The sequence below is a fragment of the Sorex fumeus genome, unplaced genomic scaffold (assembly GCF_029834395.1).
Source record: "Sorex fumeus unplaced genomic scaffold, SorFum_2.1 ptg000007l, whole genome shotgun sequence".
Taxonomy (NCBI): Eukaryota; Metazoa; Chordata; class Mammalia; order Eulipotyphla; family Soricidae; genus Sorex; species Sorex fumeus.
In genome coordinates, this window is record NW_026606064.1 from 22,244,711 (window position 1) to 22,265,293 (window position 20,583).

Sequence of the window (20,583 nt, forward strand, 5' to 3'; positions counted from 1 at the left end):
GGTCACACCCAGCGATGCAGAGGGGTTACTCCTGGCTCTCTGCATTCAGGAATTACTCCTGTTGGTGCTCGGAAACCATATGAGATGCTGGGAATCAAACCCAAGTCGGCCACATGCAAGGCAAATGCCCTACCTGCTGTGCTATCACTCCAGCCCCTTAACTGGCAATGATTTACAAGAGTGTAAATGGTTACAAATTCACCGTTACAAATTCGAAGTGCCAATATACATCTACCACTGTCCATAGGACCCTTCCTGTTCACATCACTCAATTTGAGGTCACCTCTGATCTGTAGTGAGAATCTAGGGCTTGTTTTCAATGGACATTAGCTGATACCCTAAGAGTGATAGCATCCAGCATGCATTTTTCTTTCTTCTTCTGACTTTTTTCATAAAGTAGTTCACAATATTTGATTACATTTAGTATTCAAACACCAATCCCACCACCATTATGCCTTCCCCCCACCATATTTCAGATGGTTCCATCCTGAACACCCATCCCTGTCCCAAAGCAGAACAGAAATAAAAGATTTTGTACTGTTTGTTATGAAAAACCACTGAAAATGCTATTGAAAAGTATCCTTAGAGGAAAGAGTGTGAAGATTGTTGCTGATACCCTTCTTGGGCCTATTAAGTCTAGACTTCAAGCTCACAATGAGCCTTTGAGCCTTGTGTGCATATATATATATATATATATATATATATATGTTTTCAGCTGTATATATATATATATATATGTATATGTACATATACATATGTACATATGAGGAGCTTTCTCGGAAATGGCAGTGCCTTTGCCTGGCGTGTGTCCCTTATGAGATAGCTTGAATCTTTCCTCTGAGTTTAGAGGCCAGCCCCCATTTTCTTTGAGGGGCAGCAGGACTATTGTCTGGCATGGGAAGGTGTAGCTTTTCCCTGTTTCCAGCTCTCCGTGACATCCACCTGGTACCGCTTAGATATATGTATATGTGTATATATATATATATATATATCTGAAAAAAAATTCCCTCTAAGATTGGTTGCCTATTACTTTGAAGCCCATCAAATGTGGTGTGGTACTCTTGAAGTATGGGTAGGGTGTTTCCTCTTAAGTGTTTTGACTTCCAGGAATAGGTTCACTCGTGGGTGAGGCTCGGCCTGAGCATGTGGACAGCGGCCGTGAACATGGTGGTGGTTGAGTTCTAAAGTTTCGGCTGCAAGGGCTGGGTCCCTTGGGACGGGGAGGGCTCTCACACACAACCCTCTTGAGGTGCCCCATCCTTTTGACTTATTTCACTTACTAGTACACTCTCTAGTTCCATCTACTTTGGAACAAAAGGCAACGTTTCGTTCTTTCTTCTAGTTCAGCAGTGTTCTGTTATTTGTATCTATTCTCCTCTTCACACACTCAGCTGCCACTGGGCACTGGGTTGTTTCTGACATTGGCTGTTATAAATACGGTTGCAATGAACATAGGTGTATCCATATCTTTCCAGATAGAGTTATTTTGTGCTCCCGGGACACACAAAAAGGAGCAGAACTGCCTGAATCCTGTGGCAGTTCTATTTTTAGTTTTTTAAGAAACATCCATACTGTTTCCATGGAGGCTGAACCGGTTTACATTCTCACTAACAGTGATGAAAGTGAACCTCCTCCCCCCACGTTTTTTTTTTATTACTAAGAGGAAGGAGACAAGTTTTGGAAAACTTGCATTAACTGCACCACCTTATTTAAAACTATCTCCCACAAACACCATGGATGAAAGAGTTCATCCCTGGAAGTTACTTGAGTATGGTGCCCCTTTTCCACTGACCTCTGCTGAGCAGAAAAGGGAAAGATGTCCCAAGTTTGCTGGCCAGATTATTGCAGCCTGGATTTCCCTTCCAGGAAATAGAGCCAGGGACAGAGAAAGCATAGTGGACACCAAAATTTAAAATCTTTACCAACTCTGGTGGCAGTGAGCACTGAAGCATGAAAAAGCCTTAGAGGAGAACCAAAATACTACAGGTTAAAAGAAGGTCTGTCCCACAACACCCAAAAGGAGAGAGAGGAAAAAAGGAAATGCCCCACAGAGGCGGGGTTGGGTGAGGTGGGGGGGATAGGGTGGGGGTGATGGGAGCGATACTGGGATTATTGGTGGTAGATAATGAGCATTGGTGGAGGGATGGGTACTCAATTATTGTGTGACTGGAACACAAGCACAAAAGTTTATAACTCTGTAATTGTACCTCACGGTGATCCACTGATAAAAAAAAATTTAAAAAAAAAGAAGGTCTGTCTGCAAAAGGAAGTGACTGAATACAGGAAGAGAGAGAGGCAAGAGGCTACTAGATTCAGGAGACATAAAGTCAGTTATCTCAGCCAGAGGAGGAAGGAGGAGGAAGATAGGCAAGCAAACAGCCTGTGTTCAAGTAGCACCTTGAACACCACATGACACTGGAAGAATTAAAATTCCTCTGTGCCTCAATTTCCTCATCTGATGAAAGGGAATGGTAATAATTACTTCATAAGGTTGCTGTAAGAATCAAATTAGCAGATGCCGAGAGCAGATGCTCTAGAATGTTGGCTGCTCTATCAATGCATGGCCCTGTCGACATGGCCTAGTTATATTTCATTCCTACTCTGAATATGTCACACGATTCCCCTGTGGCCTTGGGCTCTTACTTGAGCTAGTTTGAATTGTGTAGCTAGGTAAACGCTCCTAGCATGTCCCCCTAATCATAAAATAATAGAATCCCCTGGACCACTGGGTGACCTTTAACAAATCGCTTTCTCAATCCTCTATTTGGTATGAAATAAGATTCAAGTAAGAGAAAAGAGTAAAACCTTGACCAGGAAGTTTTATCCCAACCACCAAACTAAGAACTATTATCCTTGCAGGGAAAAATAAATACGGTGTTTTAACCACAAGAATAGATTCCTTTTTGTTTTAAATGCCACTTTTAGGAGCCAGAGAGAGCACAGGAGTAAGGAACTTGCCTTGAATGTGGCTGACTCTACTCGATTCCTATCACCACATATGGCCACCCAAGCACCATCAGGAGTGACCCATCCTCTGAGCAAGAGCCAGTATTAGCCACCATGTACTGCCACATGTCCCATCACCTCCCCATTTACAAACATATGAATAAAGTGCCACTTTTAATGCTGTACTAAGGACAAGATCTCCATCACAATGAAATTGAGATTTAAATTCTGTTGGATTCACCAAGTTGATAAGTGTTCAGCTCCTCTGTTAATAAGATAATTACAGAAAACTGCCAAAGACGGCTCTCTGCCACTGATTTTTTTAAAAGACATGTCCGTCCAGTTTAATTATATTCAAAATCATGCTCATAATCCAAACCCTCCTATTCTTTTCAAAACAAAGCTTCATTATTTTATCATGGAGTCTGTAGGTTCCAAGATATTTTTTGCTCAGCTCTTTTCAACAAGGACTCATAGGCTGCACTACTAATTTCAACACATTTTCTTCTCCGACTTCACATTTTTCTTCAGCATTCTTTGGTGTGCTGTTGACATTTGGTAAATAAAAGGGCCAGTGAGCCGGCAGGCGCATTACATTGCGGAGGAGAGGAAGCAGGTGTGGGAGGCCCATGTCACTTGGCCCTGAACCCCACAGCTCACGGGGCAGGGGTGAAGTTAGACATCTTCAAGACCTTCCTATTTACTGCTACTGCAAAAATGCCAAAGCCATTTTGTGCTTCTGACGTCAGGCACTTTCATTTCAAGCTAAGAATAGAATTAACGTATATAAATCACAGTCAAAATCAAATTCCCCTCTTGTGGTTAAGATGCATTAGGCAAAGTCTCGCCTGAGTGGACAGAGGGCAGGTGCAGCAGTGACCTTGGGCTGAACGCCTGAGGCAGAGACTCGGCCTTATTTACATCTGCATTAGTTGGCTTAAACACAGTGTTTATCCATTGGCTGTTTAAAGGGGTCCCTGATTTTCCTTAAACATCTGTGGAAGTTTGTGCCAGGGAAGCAAGCCAGGGAGCAAAGAAAATAGGAACATGGTCTAGGGAGATAATTCAGTGTTCTAGGGTTAAATCTGATCGGTGCTCTGAAAACTGTCTTCCCTTACAGTATAGCTTTTCCATTTCAGAAAGAGGAAGTTCACATTGTCTTATGACAAAATTTGCTTAGCGTGGAGAGGGCCACAACTTGTGCCAGTGTTAAACGGGAAAAGTAGGTGCTAAATATGACATCCTTTATCTTCCCCCCCCCCAAAAAAAAAATAAAGTGAGGAAACCCCAGAATCATAGGACAGCAGATAGGTTCTTGCCTTGCATGAGGCCAACCCAGATTTGATCCCCCAGCAGGGCCAGGAGTGATCCTTGAGTAAGAACCAGGAGTAAACTGGGTGTGGTGGCCAAACCCCTACCTCACCCCCACAAAAACAAACAAACAAACAAAAAAACAGTAATAATTATTGAGGATATGTAGGTGGGCATGAATGTTTGTATGATAAAAGGTCTAGTAGGCAAAAGAGCAATGGCACCAATGGGGTCACTGATGCCATTGCTTTATGTACATAACATTGTTGTTTGAATTTGATTTTTCTTTTTTTTCTTTTTTCTTTTTTTCTTTTTGGGTCACACTTGACTATGCACAGGGGTTACTCCTGGCTTTGCATTCAGGAATTACTCCTGGCGGTTTTTCAGGGGAACATATGGGATGCTGAGAATCGAACCCGGGTTGGCCACGTGCAAGGCAAATGCCCTACCCACTGGACTATCACTTCAGCCCCGAGTTTGATTTTTTTTAAATTTTTTGCAACTTTTTAAAAAGTCGTTGAGGATTAAAGACAAGCCAATATTTAGCTGGGTTTCAAGTTGGAGCCATAAAAGCAAAATATGAGGAAGCTCAAGCTTTTTTTTTTTTTATTGTCTTCACTGATAAAGTCCCACACGGCAAAGCCCGGCAAGCTCCCTGTGACGTATTCGATATGCCAAACACAGTAACAACAAAGTCTCATGATGGAGACGTTACTGAGCCCGCTCTAGCAAATTGATGAACAACGGGAGGACAGTGACAGTGACATTGATAAAGTCTTTATTCTTATAAATTCTTTTTAAAATTTATTTGGAAACTTTCACAGTCTTTTTATTTTTTTATTTTTTATTAGACAAATACCATGAGGTACAGTTGTAAACTTACACATTTTTGTTCTTGGGTTTCAGTTATACATTCATGGTCGAAAATAGGCACTGGTGGAGGGATGGGTACTTGATCATTGGGAGCTCGAGCTCTTAAGAATGAGAGAGCAGATGGGTGGGAAGGTGGCTGAGTGGAAGGGTGAGTGCCTGGCATGTGGACGACCTGGGTTCAAGCCCCCAAATTAAAAAATAGTTGTAACGATGGTCCTTGTCTGGGCTCTCCACTCACAGCAGAAGTGGTAAGAACACCATTGTGCACATCACAAAACATCCACTTTGGACTCTGACACATAGCAGTGGAATTGTCAGAGGCAAAATGTTGGGGCTCTTATTCACAGATCAGAAAATGAAGCCCTGAAAAGTAGTCACTTGATAAGCAGTCAGCACAAGGAAGGGGTGGGGGTGCCTATTTCCTGAATAGATCCAATATAAATTTTCCTCATTTCAATCTACACCATAAATCTGAAACTAAATTTCCATCCAAATGTCTAGGAAGTACCCGGTAGAAGTCCAGAGAAAAAGGGAATATCCAGAGCAAGCAGATACTTTCATTTTCCTAAATAAACACTTCAGAAATCTTCAGTTTCAACTATAATATCTATGTTTTAAGGGACATATAATACCAAAGAAGAGAGAACAATACTTTCCTACTATGAACCAACATGACCACTATTCTCAAACCAGATAAAATATTTCATGAAAACAAAGCTAAAGAGCAACAGCCTTTGTGAACAGAAGACTTAGAAAATTCCTAGTAAAAATATCAGAAAATATCACCTAACTAGAACTTACATCATGATAAAAATTGGAGTAATTCCCATGAATACAAGGTTGGTTGAATATCATCAAATCGTCTTATGTCATTTTATAGTCAAAAAAAAAAAAGAAAAACATGGTTCATGATTCAATAGTAAGATAACATTTGATAAAATTTAGCACCCATACATGATTACAATTCACAGAAAACCAAGTATAGAAGGGAACAGCCTGAGTCTAAAAAAGCCCTCTAAAATAAAACAAAAGTACAGCTAACATAATGAAAGATGAATGTTTTTGCAAAGATTGAGATCAAGTCAAAATTTCACTATTCCCACTCGACAATGTACTTATCTTTCTAACCAGTACAATAAGACAAGAAAAAGAAAACAAAAGATACAAATGTAAAATAAAGAACTAAAAGCATCTATTCATAGATAAAATAATTTTCTATCCAAACAAAACCTATCCAAACAAAACACAATCTACCAAAACTAAAGTGGGTTTAGAATGATCATCAAGAAGGAGAGGGACAGATATAGAATGATTGCACTCATTTGTGGGATATAAAAAAAATAGTATAAGACTAATACCCAAGGACAATAGAAACAAGGGCCAGGAGGATTGATCCATGGTTGGAAGCTTGCCTTGAATGCTTGGGAAAAAAGGCAGTTGGGATAGAGAAGGGACCACTATGACAAAGGACCAAACATGATTACCTCTCAGTAAACCATGATGCCCAAAAGAAGAGAGAGAGAGAGAGAGAGAGAGAGAGAGAGAGAGAGAGATGGAAGACAGAGAGAGAGAGAGAGAGAGAGAGAGAGAGAGAGAGAGAGAGGAAAAAGTGTCTGCCAGAGACGTAGGCTGTGGGGAGGGTGATGGGAGGGACACCGGGGACTTTGGTGGTGGAAAATGTGCACTGGTGGAGGGATGAATGATGGAACATTTTATGACTGAAACCTGATCACGAATAGCTTTGTAACTATGTATCTCATGGTGATTCAACAACAACAAAAAAGAAATAGAATAGTAGTCAAGTAGAAGGTTAACCTTTTAAAAATCATATTTCTTTGATAACAAAGAAAAGTTTAATGTATTTGCATCAGCACACTGAAAAACATGAGATACACATGTACACAGTATATATGCTGGAAGTATAAAACATCAATGAAAGAAAAGAAGACCTTTTAAAATGAAGAAAGACATGTATTGATTCACAAAATCAGTATTAGTAAGTTATGACTTTTGGGGTATAAGGATGGTTCTGTCTAGAGCATTCACCTTGAGGCTGCAAGTTTGATCCCCAGACCCTGCCTACATGCCCAGTGTGATTCTGGGCAGCATGACAAAATATGTGAACTCCAGCAAAACATAACCAAGTACAAGGATCACAACTAATGTATGTGATCCCTGATTCATCACAACAAAAAAAGAAAGAGACAGGAGGGGAAAAAAAAATCTCCGTTTTCTCCAATGGAATAAGATTAAATGAAATTCCAAGAAAAATTCCAGAATTTTTTCCCCCTAGAGATTGTCCAAAACATGGTAGAGTTATATGGAAAAATATAAGACAGACCTTCACAAATGATTTTGGAGAAGAAGTAAAAGTTAGAGGACTCACAATACCTAGTTGCAAAACTCATTATAAAGGTAAACAATGGGAATCAACAGGGCTGTCTCTGCCATCAGGATAAGGACAGCAATGTCTGAAGACATTTTGATTGTCACAGCTGGGAAAGGAGGAAGATGCTGGTATCTGCTGGGCAGAGGTCAGAAATACTGTTCAACATCCTACCACTCACAGGCCAGGCCCCCACAACAAAGAACTGGCCATCCCAAATGTCAGTAGTTTCCAAGATTAAGAAACTCGAGGCTGAAAAATCACATGAAAAAAATGTTCCACATCACTAGCCATCAGAGAAATGCAAATCAAAACAACAATAAGATATCATCTCACACCACAGAGACTGGCACACATTCAAAAGAACAAAAGCAACCAGTGCTGGTGTGGATGTGAGGAAAAAGGGACACTCTTTCACTGTTGCTGAGAATGCCCACTAGTCCAGCCTTTCTGGAAAACAATATGAATAGTCCTTCAAAAACTAGAAATTGAGCTTCCATGTGACCTTGCAATACCACTTCTGGGAATATATCCCAAGGATGCAAAAAAGCACAGTAGAAATGACATCTGTACCTATATGTTCATTGCAGCACTGTTTATAATAGCCAAAATCTAGAAACAACCCAGAACAGATGACTGGTTAAAGAAACTTTGGTACATCTACACAATGGAATACTATGCAGCTGTCAGGAGAGATGAAATCATGAATTTTGCTTATAAATGGATAGACATGGAGAGTATCATGCTAAGTGAAATGAGTCAGAAAGAGAGGGACAGACATAGAAGGACTGCACTCACTTGTGGAGTATACAACAACATATCATGAGACTGACACCTAAGGATAGTAGATACACGGGACAGGTATATTGCTCCATAGCTGGAAGCCTGCCTCATGAGCAAAGGGGAGAAGGCAGCTGGAATAGAGAAGGGATCACTAAGAAAATGATGGCTGGAGGAATCAGTCGGGATGGGAGATGTGTGCAGAAAGTAAATAAAGGACCAAACATGACAACCTCTCAGTGTTTGTATTGCAAACCATAATGCCCAAAAGTAGAGAGAGATTATGGGGAATATTGTCTGCCATGGAGGCAGGGATAGGGTGGGAAAAGGGGGGTATACCAGAGATATTGGTGGTGGGGAATGTGCACTGGTGGAGGGATGGGTATTTGATCATTGTGTGATTGTAACCCAAACATGAAAGCTTGTAACTAACTATCTTAAGGTGATTCAATAAAATTTAAGATGGAAAGAAAGAAAGAAAGAAAGAAAGAAAGAAAGAAAGAAAGAAAGAAAGAAAGAAAGAAATTCAAGGCTGGAAAACCAAGGAAGTGTCTTATTGGCATCTGGAAAGAAGTACCGAAAGTATAAAGAAGTTTGTAAATGGGACAAACCAGAGTTCAGAATAAACCCACACATAGATGATACCAAGGGAGTCCAATTGAGTAAGGATAGTCTTTATTTATTATTTTATTTTTTAAAAAAATTATTAGTGAAATACCATGAGGTACAGTTGTAGATTTACAAGGTTTTGTGCTTGGCTTTCAATTATACAATGATCAAGTACCCATCCCACCACCAGTGCCCATTTTCCACCACCATGGATCCCAGTATCCCTCCCATCCCCCCCCCCCCCATCCCACCCAGTCTCTGTGGCAGGGCACAGAGTTCTCGCTCTCCTTTTGTGTGCTGTGGTTTGCAAAAGAGGCATTGAGTGGAAATTATGTTTGGTCTATAGTCTACTTTCAGCATGCATCTCCCATCCTGGGAGGATCCTCCCAACACCCTTTTTTTGGTGCTCCCTTCTCTATCTGAACTGCCTTTTCCCCTAGCATGTGTGGCTGGTCTCCAAGCCATAGTGTAAACCTCCTGATACTTATCTCAGCTATTCTTGGGTGTTAGTCTCCTTTTTTTTTTCTTTATGTTCCCCAGATGAATGCAATCTTTCTATGTCTGTCCCTCTCTTTCTGACTCATTTCGCTTAGCATGATACTTTCCATGTAGTACCACTTGTGTGTAAATTTCATTACTTCAACTTTTCTAACAGCTACATAGTACTCCATTGTGTAGATGTACCAAAGTTTCTTTAACCACTCATCTGTTCTTGGGCACTCAGGATTTTTTCCAGATTCTGGCTATTGTAAACATGCTGCAATGAACAAACACGTACAGATGTCACTTTAACTATACGTTTTTGCCTCTCTGGGATATATTCCCAAGAGTGGTATTTCTGGGTCAAATGGGAGCTCAATTTCTAATTTTTTGAGAATTGTCCATACTGTTTTCCAAAAGGGCTGAACCAGTTGGCATTCCCACCAGCAGTGAAGGAAGGTCCCTTTCTCGCCACATCTGCGCCAGTACCAGTTGCTTTTGTTCTTTTGCATGTGGGCCAGTCTCTGTGGTGTGAGATGATATCTCATTGTTGTTTTGATCTGCATCTCCCTGATGATTAATGATGTGGAGCATTTTCTCATGTGCCTTTTTGCCATTCGGATTTCTTCTTTGAGAAAGTTTCTGTTCATTTCGTCGCCCCAATTTTTGATGGGGTTGGATGTTTTCTTCTTGTGGAGTTCAACCAGTACTTTGTATATCCTTGATATCAATCCCTTGTCAGATGTGTATTGGGCGAATATCCTTTTCCATTCTGTAGACTATCTTTGTATTTTGGTCACTGTTTCTTTTGAGGTGCAGAAGATTCTTAGTTTAAGATAGTCCCATTTGTCTATCTCTGTTTTCACTTGCTTGGCCAGTGGCGTGACGTCTTTGAAGATACCATTAGCGTCAATGTCATGGAGGGTTTTGCCAACTTTGTCTTCAATGAACTTTATGGATTCTGGTCTAATGTTGAGGTCTTTAATCCATTTTGATCTTAGTTTTGTACATGGTATTAGGTAGAGATCTGAGCCCATTTCTTTGCATGTAGCCATCCAGTTTTGCCAGCACAATTTGTTAAAGAGGCTTTTCTTACTCCACATTTCTTGCTCCTTTATCAAAGATTAGATGATCATATGTTTGAGGGGAGATATCAGTATATTCAACCCTGTTCCATTGGTCTGCAGCTCTGCCTTTGTTGTAAAGATAGTCTTTTCAATAAATTGTGCTAGAAGAATAAAACACCTAGATAAAAATGATTCTCCCTATACTACACAAAAAAAGTGACATGATACAGATTTGAGTTAAAAAAAAATAGAGAACTCTGGGGTGGGGAAGGGGGAATACTGGGGATTTTGGTGGTGGAAAAGGTGCACTGGTGGAGGGATGGGTGTTTGATGATTGTATGACCGAAGCTCAAACTTGAAAGCTGTGTAACTGTATCTCACAGTGAATAAAAAAAAAGGGGGGGGGGTAGGTGGAAATAATAATAAAATTAAATTAACATTCTGAATAAAAAAAGAAAAAGTAGTGTGGAATTCATACCCAATTCAAATCAGCTTAATTAATGGCTGAATAAATTGCAGTACTCCTACATTAAAAAAATATACAGAATTTCTAGAAGAAAAGCATCAGGTTGGTAACTTTGGTCACTATTTCACTATTACAAGGACAAATAGCACAAATCTTAAATTTAAAAGCTGATATACTGGAACTCATCAAAATTTAAAACCTTTGTTCTTAAAAAAAACACTGCTAATAAAATGAACATATAAATCAGACTGAGAGTAAATATTTGCACACACAAAAATATCTGATAAAGGACTTGGATCCAGAATGCAGAAAAAAGTTCAAAACTCAATAAAAGGAGAAAATAAATCCAAAATATTAAATATGTGGAAGACTTTAACAAGCACTTTAGAACAAAGACATCAGTGGAAAGTAAGACAATAAAGAGATAGACAACTAAAGCATCATGAATAATTACAAACTAAAACTACAATGAAATACCAGTAGATGACTATTAGAATGGCTACCATTTAATTTTTTTAAAGTTGAGGGCCCAGGAGATGGTTCAGTGACAAAAATCGCCTTCCTTGCATGCATGAGATTTTGAGTCTGATCCCCAGTGATACCCACATGCATGAATACAGTCCCTCCAGTTCTGCTGTCTGGAATTCCCAAGAGTAACACCAGATTACAGCCAGGAATGTTCAAGCCCTGCAACTAAAGCTGTGTGAGTATGACATTTGGTGAGCTACACAACCAAATGTTGACACATGCCCCACCCCCCAGTCAATCAAAGTATCAATAACCCCAAAGAGTCAGAAAGTGTGTCTGTGTTGGAGTTTGGTGGGTGGGTGTGGCGGGGCAAGGGGAGGTAATAAACCAGGTGCTCATGACTTTGCATCATATAACCCAACAATTCTACTCCTGGGTTTTTACCCAAAAGGATAAAAATTACCTACAGAGACTCAGACATTTTCCTCCCCAAACTGGAAATAGCCTCACATGCTTACCAAGCGGTGGTAAGCTGGTGGGTGGGCAAGCATACTATGGGACAATGGAAGGCCAGCCCATAGCAGGAAGGACAGGACTAAGACACAACATGCAAGTAGATAGATGCATAACATTCTGATTCCATTTTCATGGCCCTCAGTAAAGCCTAAAACTATGGACAGAGAATGCATCCGTGCTTGTCAGGGCCGAATAGGTCGAGGAGAAGCCTTCGTGTCAAGGGGAAGAGGTATCTTTAGGAGAGATAGACGGGTTCTTCATCTGGACCACCAAGGTGAATACATAATTATAGGCTTCAGTCAAAACTTAACCTGTTATGCATGCAAAAAGGGTGGACTTCTAGTTCTTAAGAATACTCCCAGTAGCCATCATTCTTCCTCTTTGTAAAGCTGTCTAAGGTCACCCCAGGATGGTGAGTTATTCACTTGACCCAGAAGAATCTACAGAATCAAACAAATCAAGAGGCCCAAACCTTTGTGTTCATTTTAAGAAGACCCAGGAAATCATCAGAAGCTTGTATACCCCCAAAGCCACCATGTGTGGCTGATCCCCATGAATGTCACTTCACAGAAGCTAAATGTGCTATCTGTCTTTACAGGGGTGGTGTTGGAAGGTGTGCCCAGGCCAAACAGAAGCCATGACTTAAAAGAATTTTTACTGTACATACTTAAGAATGCAGAGAACCATGCCAGATTATTTGGTCATTGAACATATCTTGGTGAACAAAGTGCCCCAAGATGCAACACAGAACTTGAAGGACTCAAGGTCAGATTAACCCCTACATGACTTCTCCCAGCCACACTGAGATGATCCTGACTGAAAAAGAGCAGATTGTTCCTACACCTGAAGAGGTGGTTGCACAGGAGAAAAAGACATTACAGAAGACGCTGAAGAAGCAAAAACGTGTGGTGCAAGAATAAACTATGCATAAAATTAATAAAAATATAATTTTAAAAAGAGTGAATTTTACTGTAAATTTCCTCTTACAAACTTAAAAGAAGAAAGAAACTGGTGGCTCATGGGTGAGCTTTCTTTGTACAACCTGACATTTCAAAAACCAAATCAGTTGGTGACATTTAAAAAGCAAAATTTTTATTAAAGAGCTTTTTCTCCCCTTTTCCTTTTCACTCACACCCAGGAAGGTGCTCAAGGATCAAATCTGGGGTTCCTGAATGTGAAACATGCAATCCAGTCCTTTGAACTATGGCCCAAACCCCAATTTAGGTGGCTTGCTTTTTACTTATTTATTTATTTATTTTTACTTTTTGGGTTATACCTGGCAAGGCACGGGGGTTACTCCCAGCTCTGCACTCAGGAATTGCTCCTGGCGGTGCTCAGGGGACCATATGGGATGCTGGGAATCAAACCCAGGTAGGCCCTGTGCAAGGCAAACACCCTACCTGCTGCACTATCGCTCCAGCCCCAGAAGTTTTTCTTAAGAAAAACCCGAACAAGTTCCCTCCCAGACTAGAGCTGAGCAGAAATGGCTTCTCTGGACAAGGGAGGCCAGGCTTGGTTTGTTCCACTAAACATCCAGGCTTTAAGGCCAGAGAATATAATTCAGTAAGAGAGCATTCGCTCCCTTTATGTGCCTGAGGCCCTGAGATGGATGAAATGACCAACAAAAACTGTCCCTGGTTTAATTTTAGGCACGAGAGAAAACTCAAAGGATTGAGTGCATGCTTGCAGCAGATACGCAGGTGGTCCCTGTCCAATCCCTAACACTGAGGGGGCCCTGAAGCACCACCAAGTACAACCCCCAAGCACTGAGCTGGGAGTAGCCCCTGAGCACCACTAAGAGTGACCCCCAAACAAAAACCAAGCACCCATAATCTAGAGAAGAGTTTTCCCTGGCATATACCAGGTGTTTGATAAAGAGTGCTAAATCTGTCTTTCACTAGCCTCCTTCCCTCAAGCTATGATTACTGACTTTTGCAAAACCCAGACGACTGGCTGTTCCTTTGCTCCTTCAGTCCCCACAGAGTCACCACCCCAGCCGCCACCCTGTGACCCAGAATAATGTCTCCTTCTGTGTGTTTAGAAATCCCTGTAATATGTTGTCAGGCAACCGAAATGTTTTAGGACCTTTCCAACTATTCATTCTAGTCTGGAGAAGAGGCGAGCTGTTGTGTGCTCTTTTTTCCTTCGCAATAAAAGAGGGAAGAGAAAAAAGGAAAACCACAATACAGCTTAATGGCTAATGAAAATTTAAAAATGAAGTGTGCACATTCATGCTTAATATTCTGCACTCATATTCGGTCATTTAAGACTGAGGTAAGTAGGCTTCTGGGAGAGTCACTAGTTTTCATCAGATTTCAGTCACTGCTTCTACAGTGGGGTGAGATTTTAGGGAAGATATATGGCAGGAGTGGTTATCTGGCTCCTGTTTGATGTGAATATAATTCAGTAATGCCGTTCCCACATTGTTCTTTTCTTTGTGTAAGGAAAGCACGGTTTAGGACTTCTTGTATGTATCTTTGGAGCACTACTAATTAATAGAAAGAAGTAACAAGTATAAATCTATCTTAGGAAGTCAACTCTATCTGGTGGGAGAAAATGAAACACCAAATAAAATACTCTTGCTCTACGCCTTTAATGTTTAAACCTGAATAAAGAATAGATAGTCAGAATGTAAAAATATCCTGTCTTCACCCTCTCCTCACCCATCTCCCCTATTACTCTACTTTCCTTTATAGAAAGAAAGAAAGAAAGAAAGAAAGAAAGAAAGAAAGAAAGAAAGAAAGAAGGAAGGAAGGAAGGAAGGAAGGAAGGAAGGAAGGAAAGAAAGAAAGAAAGAAAGAAAGAAAGAAAGAAAGAAAGAAAAGAAACTGGCCAGCGAGATAATTCAGTGGGCTGGAGCATATGTTTTGCATGCTGGAGCTCCAGGTTCCAGGTTTAGTCCCTGGCTCTGCATGTCCCACGAGCACAACCAAAAGTGACCACACACACTATACTTAGAGTATCCCCACAGCATCACAGGGATCTCCCCTCAAAAGACTCTAAATAGCTGTTCTTTTTCCCCATCTGTCTCCGATCTGTCTCCCTCTCTTAAAAGACCAGTAGAGCATTCAAAAGACTTAAGAGTATGCCTTGAACATAAGAGCCTCAGGTTCAATCCTGGTACCACATGGTTCCCTAAGCACAGAATAAAGAGTAGCCCTGAATACTGCCAAGTGTAGAGAAAAAATACACACAAACGCTGCAGTTAAGACTTTTGTCCAAAGAGTTCTCACAGCCACCAAATATCTCCACATCTTCAAACCCAATGTTTAATGTTTGTTCTTGCCTAGTATGTCTCAGCTCCTTAGCTATCCCCCATCTCTCTGGTCGCTAAAAGCTGCAGTATCCCAACACTCATTGCTCAGGCCTTCCTTTTCTCTATACACACTCTCTAGGTTTCTTATCCAGTTCTACGCTGACAGTTTCCAAATGTATATCTCTGCCTCTAATAGCTGCCCAGAACTCAGACTACTTTGTTCAACAGACATCTCAGTTTTAGTGAACATTTCAAGCTGAAGAAACGTCAACCAAGTTTTTATTTTATTTCACAATCCTGAGATTCCAACAACCTTCCCATCTCAACTAATGGTAACTTCATCTTCCCAACTGCTTTCACCAAAGTGTTTAGAACTCTCCTTCTCGCCCATCTCACCTCTGTTACATCCGAAAATACCTTTAGCTCTATCTTCAAAGGATGTCCCAAATCCTAATCACTTATACCACCATCTAAGTTAATAGATTTCAACTTTTTCACTCCTGTAGGTGGGCCTAGGTCCATGTATTTGATCAGAAATTACTGGTCTAACCCATCCTACCCCATCTCCTGGCTTCCACCCTTGACCATATAATCTTTTCTATCCACAATATCCACAGAGAGTCTTTCAAAATTGAAGTCACAGCATGTCACCTCTGGATTACTCTAGTTCAAAATAAAATACCAAGTGCCCACTATGTCAATAAATCCTATATAATCTGTCCCCAGCTTCCTGTTCAACAGTACTCCTAACTACTTGCCCCTGGTTCACTCAGCTCCACACAGGCACCCAGTTGTTTCCACGAACCTTAAGTAATTTTAATTTTCCTGTTGTGTGGAATAGCCACTCACAGAAATCCACTCTCAGGTGGTTTCTACTCAAAGGTCATCTCATCCTTGCTCTACCACTAACCATAAATGAGTTTATAACTGAGAGGCACATGTGCACATGTGCGTATACACACACACACACACACACACACACACACACAAAATTGTTTTTATCCCCTTTGCCCTTATTTATTTTTCCCCTTCCCCGTGTCCATTCTACATTTAGCTGCTTACAGTATATTGCAGGCATAAGTGGGGTCAACGCACCATCTAAGTGAGTATCACTAGGGCACTTGTTAGAAATGGAGACCCTCATCCCAGATGCACCAATCCAGGATCTGCCTCTGCACAGGATCTTCTCGTAATTCTCAGGGAGAGTCTGGGAAGCACTGGGTTGGGACCTAATGGCCAGAAGAAGGGGAGCTTGTCTTCCCTCATCATTGCCACTTCAGAAAATGAAGGCACTTGGGGTAGGTGAGGTGAGCGGACAGTGAAACTGCTGCACCTCTACCAAAGAGGATTTCAAGTTGCTGATGTTTTCAAGGGTGCTAGGAAAGCACCCAAGGTCAAAAGGACTTCCCTTTATGGTGTGCTAAGTTAGAGTCCCTGACATCACATCAGCAAAACCCTTCTTTCAGAACGCGAATCTATTCCAGAAACAAAGCCATCGTTTACAACTTACTGCCGATGACTTAAAGATCATTCTTCCAACAGCTGAGAGAATCAGCCAAGCTGAGTCTAGGGAGATGGGAGTCTATGAAGGCCGAAAAAGGATGAGGTGCCTGCTCGATGCTGTGTGAGGAGACTTACACGCCGGCAGGAAAAGCAGAAGAGGGTGGGGGGTATGGAGCACCCTTTCGGGAGGGTTAGAGGAGTAACAGGGCAGTGAGTAAGTCTAGCTGCTCCTCCCTACGGCACTCTGTGCCCTGGAACAAAGCGCCCTCAGCCTTTGCTCTGCCTGAAAGGCCACCAGCTGCCCTCCAACACCTCCTCACTCCTCGAGGTCCCCACTCCCCCAGGATGAGCCACCGCTTCATTTTATTGCCTCTGATCATCCAGGATCACAGTTCAGGGTGCACATGCCTCATCTTGTGAGGGGCTCCTGTCAACTGCCTTTATCCTTCTCATTCGCCTATGCCCCCTGGCCCAGCACAGACCCCAGACAGGCTACAAGCAGCCCTGCTCTCCTCTAATATCTGCCACATTCCTGGACCACGACAGTGCACCCAGCCCTGATCTGAAAAACTCCACCATTTCAGCCTTACAACAACCCAATGAGACTGGAGCTCTTATTGTGTCCATTTCACAGATGAAACAGAGGTCCCGAGGGGAATGAACCCTGCACCTAACAGGCCACGGTACTGTCACACACTGGAGGGAAAAGGCGGAAGTGTGAAATGTCAACTTGACCATTTTGCCTGCAGCCCCACGACAGAAGGGATTGGGGTTTGGGGGAGGGAAGGGTGTCAGAGCCACGCTAGAAAAAAAGTCTCCCCACCACCACACACCAACCTCAAATATCCAAAAACAGACATCGCTTTCCAAGGCTTCCTGGAGAGGGTGTCTGAGGGAGGAGGCTAGAGGCAGCTGACTTTCATGGATGTGGAAAAGAGAAGGAACCCCAGCTCTTTGGACCCAAAGAGGCTGAACAACGACAGCACAAAACAAAAAAGCAGATATTTGGATTCACTGAGTATAGGGGTACAGGGGAGTGGGGAAAGGAACAGCAGTAAGCTAAGTGACGGGACTCTGACCTCCGGCATTTTTATTGTTATCTGTGTGGCCTCTCAAGCCAGGGGTGGCCACCCCACACAGCAGCTGTCTTGAGGGTAAAATTCAAAAGCAGGTTTGATTCCTGCAAGTCACAGGGCCTGACATAATGTTGTTCAGCCTCCTCTTTCCATCCTCACCCTGGAAACCTCATTCCAGCCCCTTGGGACAAAACCCAACACAATGGCTGGGATGAGCCTCACCACCACCCAAAGTTGCCACAAATGCAAAAGCTAAGAGCAGATGAAAACGAAGGCAGGAAGGAGCCCCGGTAGTTGACTCTTCCCTGAAGAGAGAAACAGCCCTCGAATGTCATCAGCAGCAAACCCACAAGGGACCCTGCTGCCTAGAGCCACAGGTGGGAAATGGATCTTGAGGAAAGGGCAGAAATGGCACGCCCAACCCAAAGGAGGGAGGAAGCAACAGGTCACCCCAATGAGAAGGGGGAAAAGACAGGACTCTGAGGGGCAATGCTGACTTCAATGATACTCAGCATTTCCCTGTTATTTGGGAGGCCTCTCAGGCTGAGCTCAGGGGTACGGGGGACCACTTCTGATGATACTCCCATTCACCGGGCAGCTGACAGTGCAGTGCTGGCCACGTCCTGCTCTACCTGCTGGTGCCCAAGAGCTATGTGGTGCCAGGGATCGAACTCAGGACCTTGTGGTGCCAGGAATGCACTCCAGCCTTTGGAGTGCTCAACCTGGTCCTTCACCATTTTAAATCAAAGAGCCTCCCCTCATCACCCCAAGATCTCTCATAAAGAAAAGAAGGGGGACACCCAGGGAGAAACCCAAAGGTAGAGATGAGAAAAGCCCCGAGTCAGGATCCAGCAGTGTGAAAAGAGCCAAGAAAAGCCACTGAGGTTCAGAAGCGCCAATGGATAAAGGTCAGGAGAGAGAGAGAGAGAGAGATTCAGACTGAGCAGGTGCTACACAAAACCCAACTTTGACATAGTAGATAGATCAGTGGACAGGTTTTGATACCTGCCCTCAAAGAATCAGTATCCAAAACTTAGTACAGCACACAGTTTGCAAAAGTTATTCTGAATCTGCTTCACAAAGTGTGTTTCTCTGACCCAGGTAAATATTAAGGCATTTATATGACTTCCTTTAACAATTATACCAGTGTGTACTAAAAACTGCTAGGGGCTTAACAAACGAGGCTTAACATTGCTCAGAGGCTTTTTTCACGTCTCAAGCACATATCCAAATAGTACCCACTTTGTAACCACAATAATCATAATAGAAAATTCTTGACAGCAACTTAGCATGCAAGGACACCACCCTGTCAGTGGCACTTTTCAATGAATGGAAAGAAGACAATAAATATTTGTAAACTGGGATGTCTTATCTATTAGCAATGTAGTCACAATTAGGAAATTTAATGTATTTTGAGGGACGGGGCAGAGAGAGGGCTGGGGCTGGGGTGGAAAGGTGTGGAAACATTTCTCAGTCACAAGATAGTATGAACAAAGTAAGAGTTATATTCCTTGAGAAACTAAATGTACCGAGAGTCCAGAAGTTCATTGCATACTGCCCTTTGCAAGTGGCAGAATATCCAGTCTTGTTTCAAAGGTGATTGTCTACGGCACAGGGCAAGTTTTTAAGTACATTAGAATAGTCCCTAACACCCCACCCACCTCCATACTTGCAACCGATTTCCCCAAGTCGCCTAAGGAATTACAGAAATCTTTTTCTTAAGGGATTTCTGGGAGTCTAAGAACCAAGCGTGATTACTTTTAACTAACGTCCGCAAAACCGAGGATTAGACCAATGCCTAATTTACAAGATGCAAGCAATTATTTTAGATACTTCAATCCCCAAAGAAAAGGGCGGGGGTGGGAGGCGGGAAGGGGCGGGGAGGTAGGGAGGTACATCATTTGGGAAGCCAGCACCGAGAACTACCTAAAAAAGTCTCCAGCCATCGCATGGAGTTAAAACAAAGTGGAGCCCCAAATAGCGTGGCCGTCCCCACCCTGAACTGTGTCCTACTAAGACACATCCTCGTAAGGTTTCACACACACACACACACACACACACACACACACACACACACACACCCCACGCATGCATGCTCCACGTCGGTATGGGAAAGAAGCAGCGTGCCCGCGGGACGGTCGGCTCGCATCTGCAACCTGTCCTGAGAGAGGATGCGAAAGCACCTCTCCACTTCCCCGCCCCGCCGCGCCTTCCCGGGAGACCGAGCTCTGACAGTTGCCCGGGTCGCTGCCTCGGCAAAGGGCGGAGAAAATGCAGGTGCGGGTGCTGTGCAAAAGACCTCCCGGCACCGGCCCGGACGGGAGGCCCCCCGCGCCTCCCCCAGCTCCGCGAGGGGCTCCGCAGCCGCCAGCGCTTACCCGGGGCGGTCCGGCAGGGTTCGGGGAGAGCCGCCAGCAGCAGGAGTCCCAGCAGCAGCAGCGGCGGCGGTGGCGGCGGCGGCGGCGCATTCCGAGACGCGGTGGTGCGGGGAGCCCGCGCCGGCCCCGAGCATCCTACTACCGGGCTGCACGCGGCTTTCCCGCCGGCCCGGCCGAGCCGGCGCTGTCCGCTCCGGCGCCTGCGCCCCGCCGCTGCCCGCCCGGCGGCCCTCGGGCCCGGGGGCTTCGCCTCCTGCCGAGCCATGGGGACGCTTCACACATCCAGGCCGCTGCCTCGCTGCGCACCGCGCCGAGGAGCCCAGCCTTCGGCGCCCGGCTCCTCCCCGGGCATCTCCCGCCGGGGCCGGGGGGCCGGAGGTAGCGGGATGCGGGGGGTGCCGGGCGGCTGGACCGGCGGCCGCGGTTTCACCGGCGCCGGGGACGGCGGCGCATGGAGCCGCGGCGGGA

General features: G+C 43.5%; 1 protein-coding gene across 1 annotated transcript in view; it reads right to left on the minus strand.

The window, feature by feature from the left end:
- Nucleotides 1-20,380, minus strand: part of KIAA1549L (KIAA1549 like) — a 310,071-nt gene extending 289,691 nt beyond the window's left edge. The window contains exon 1 of the mRNA XM_056135481.1: nt 20,116-20,380. Coding sequence (XP_055991456.1) covers nt 20,116-20,380 — 265 coding nt within the window. The remainder of the gene's footprint in view (nt 1-20,115) is intronic.
- Nucleotides 20,381-20,583: the final 203 nt, after the last annotated feature.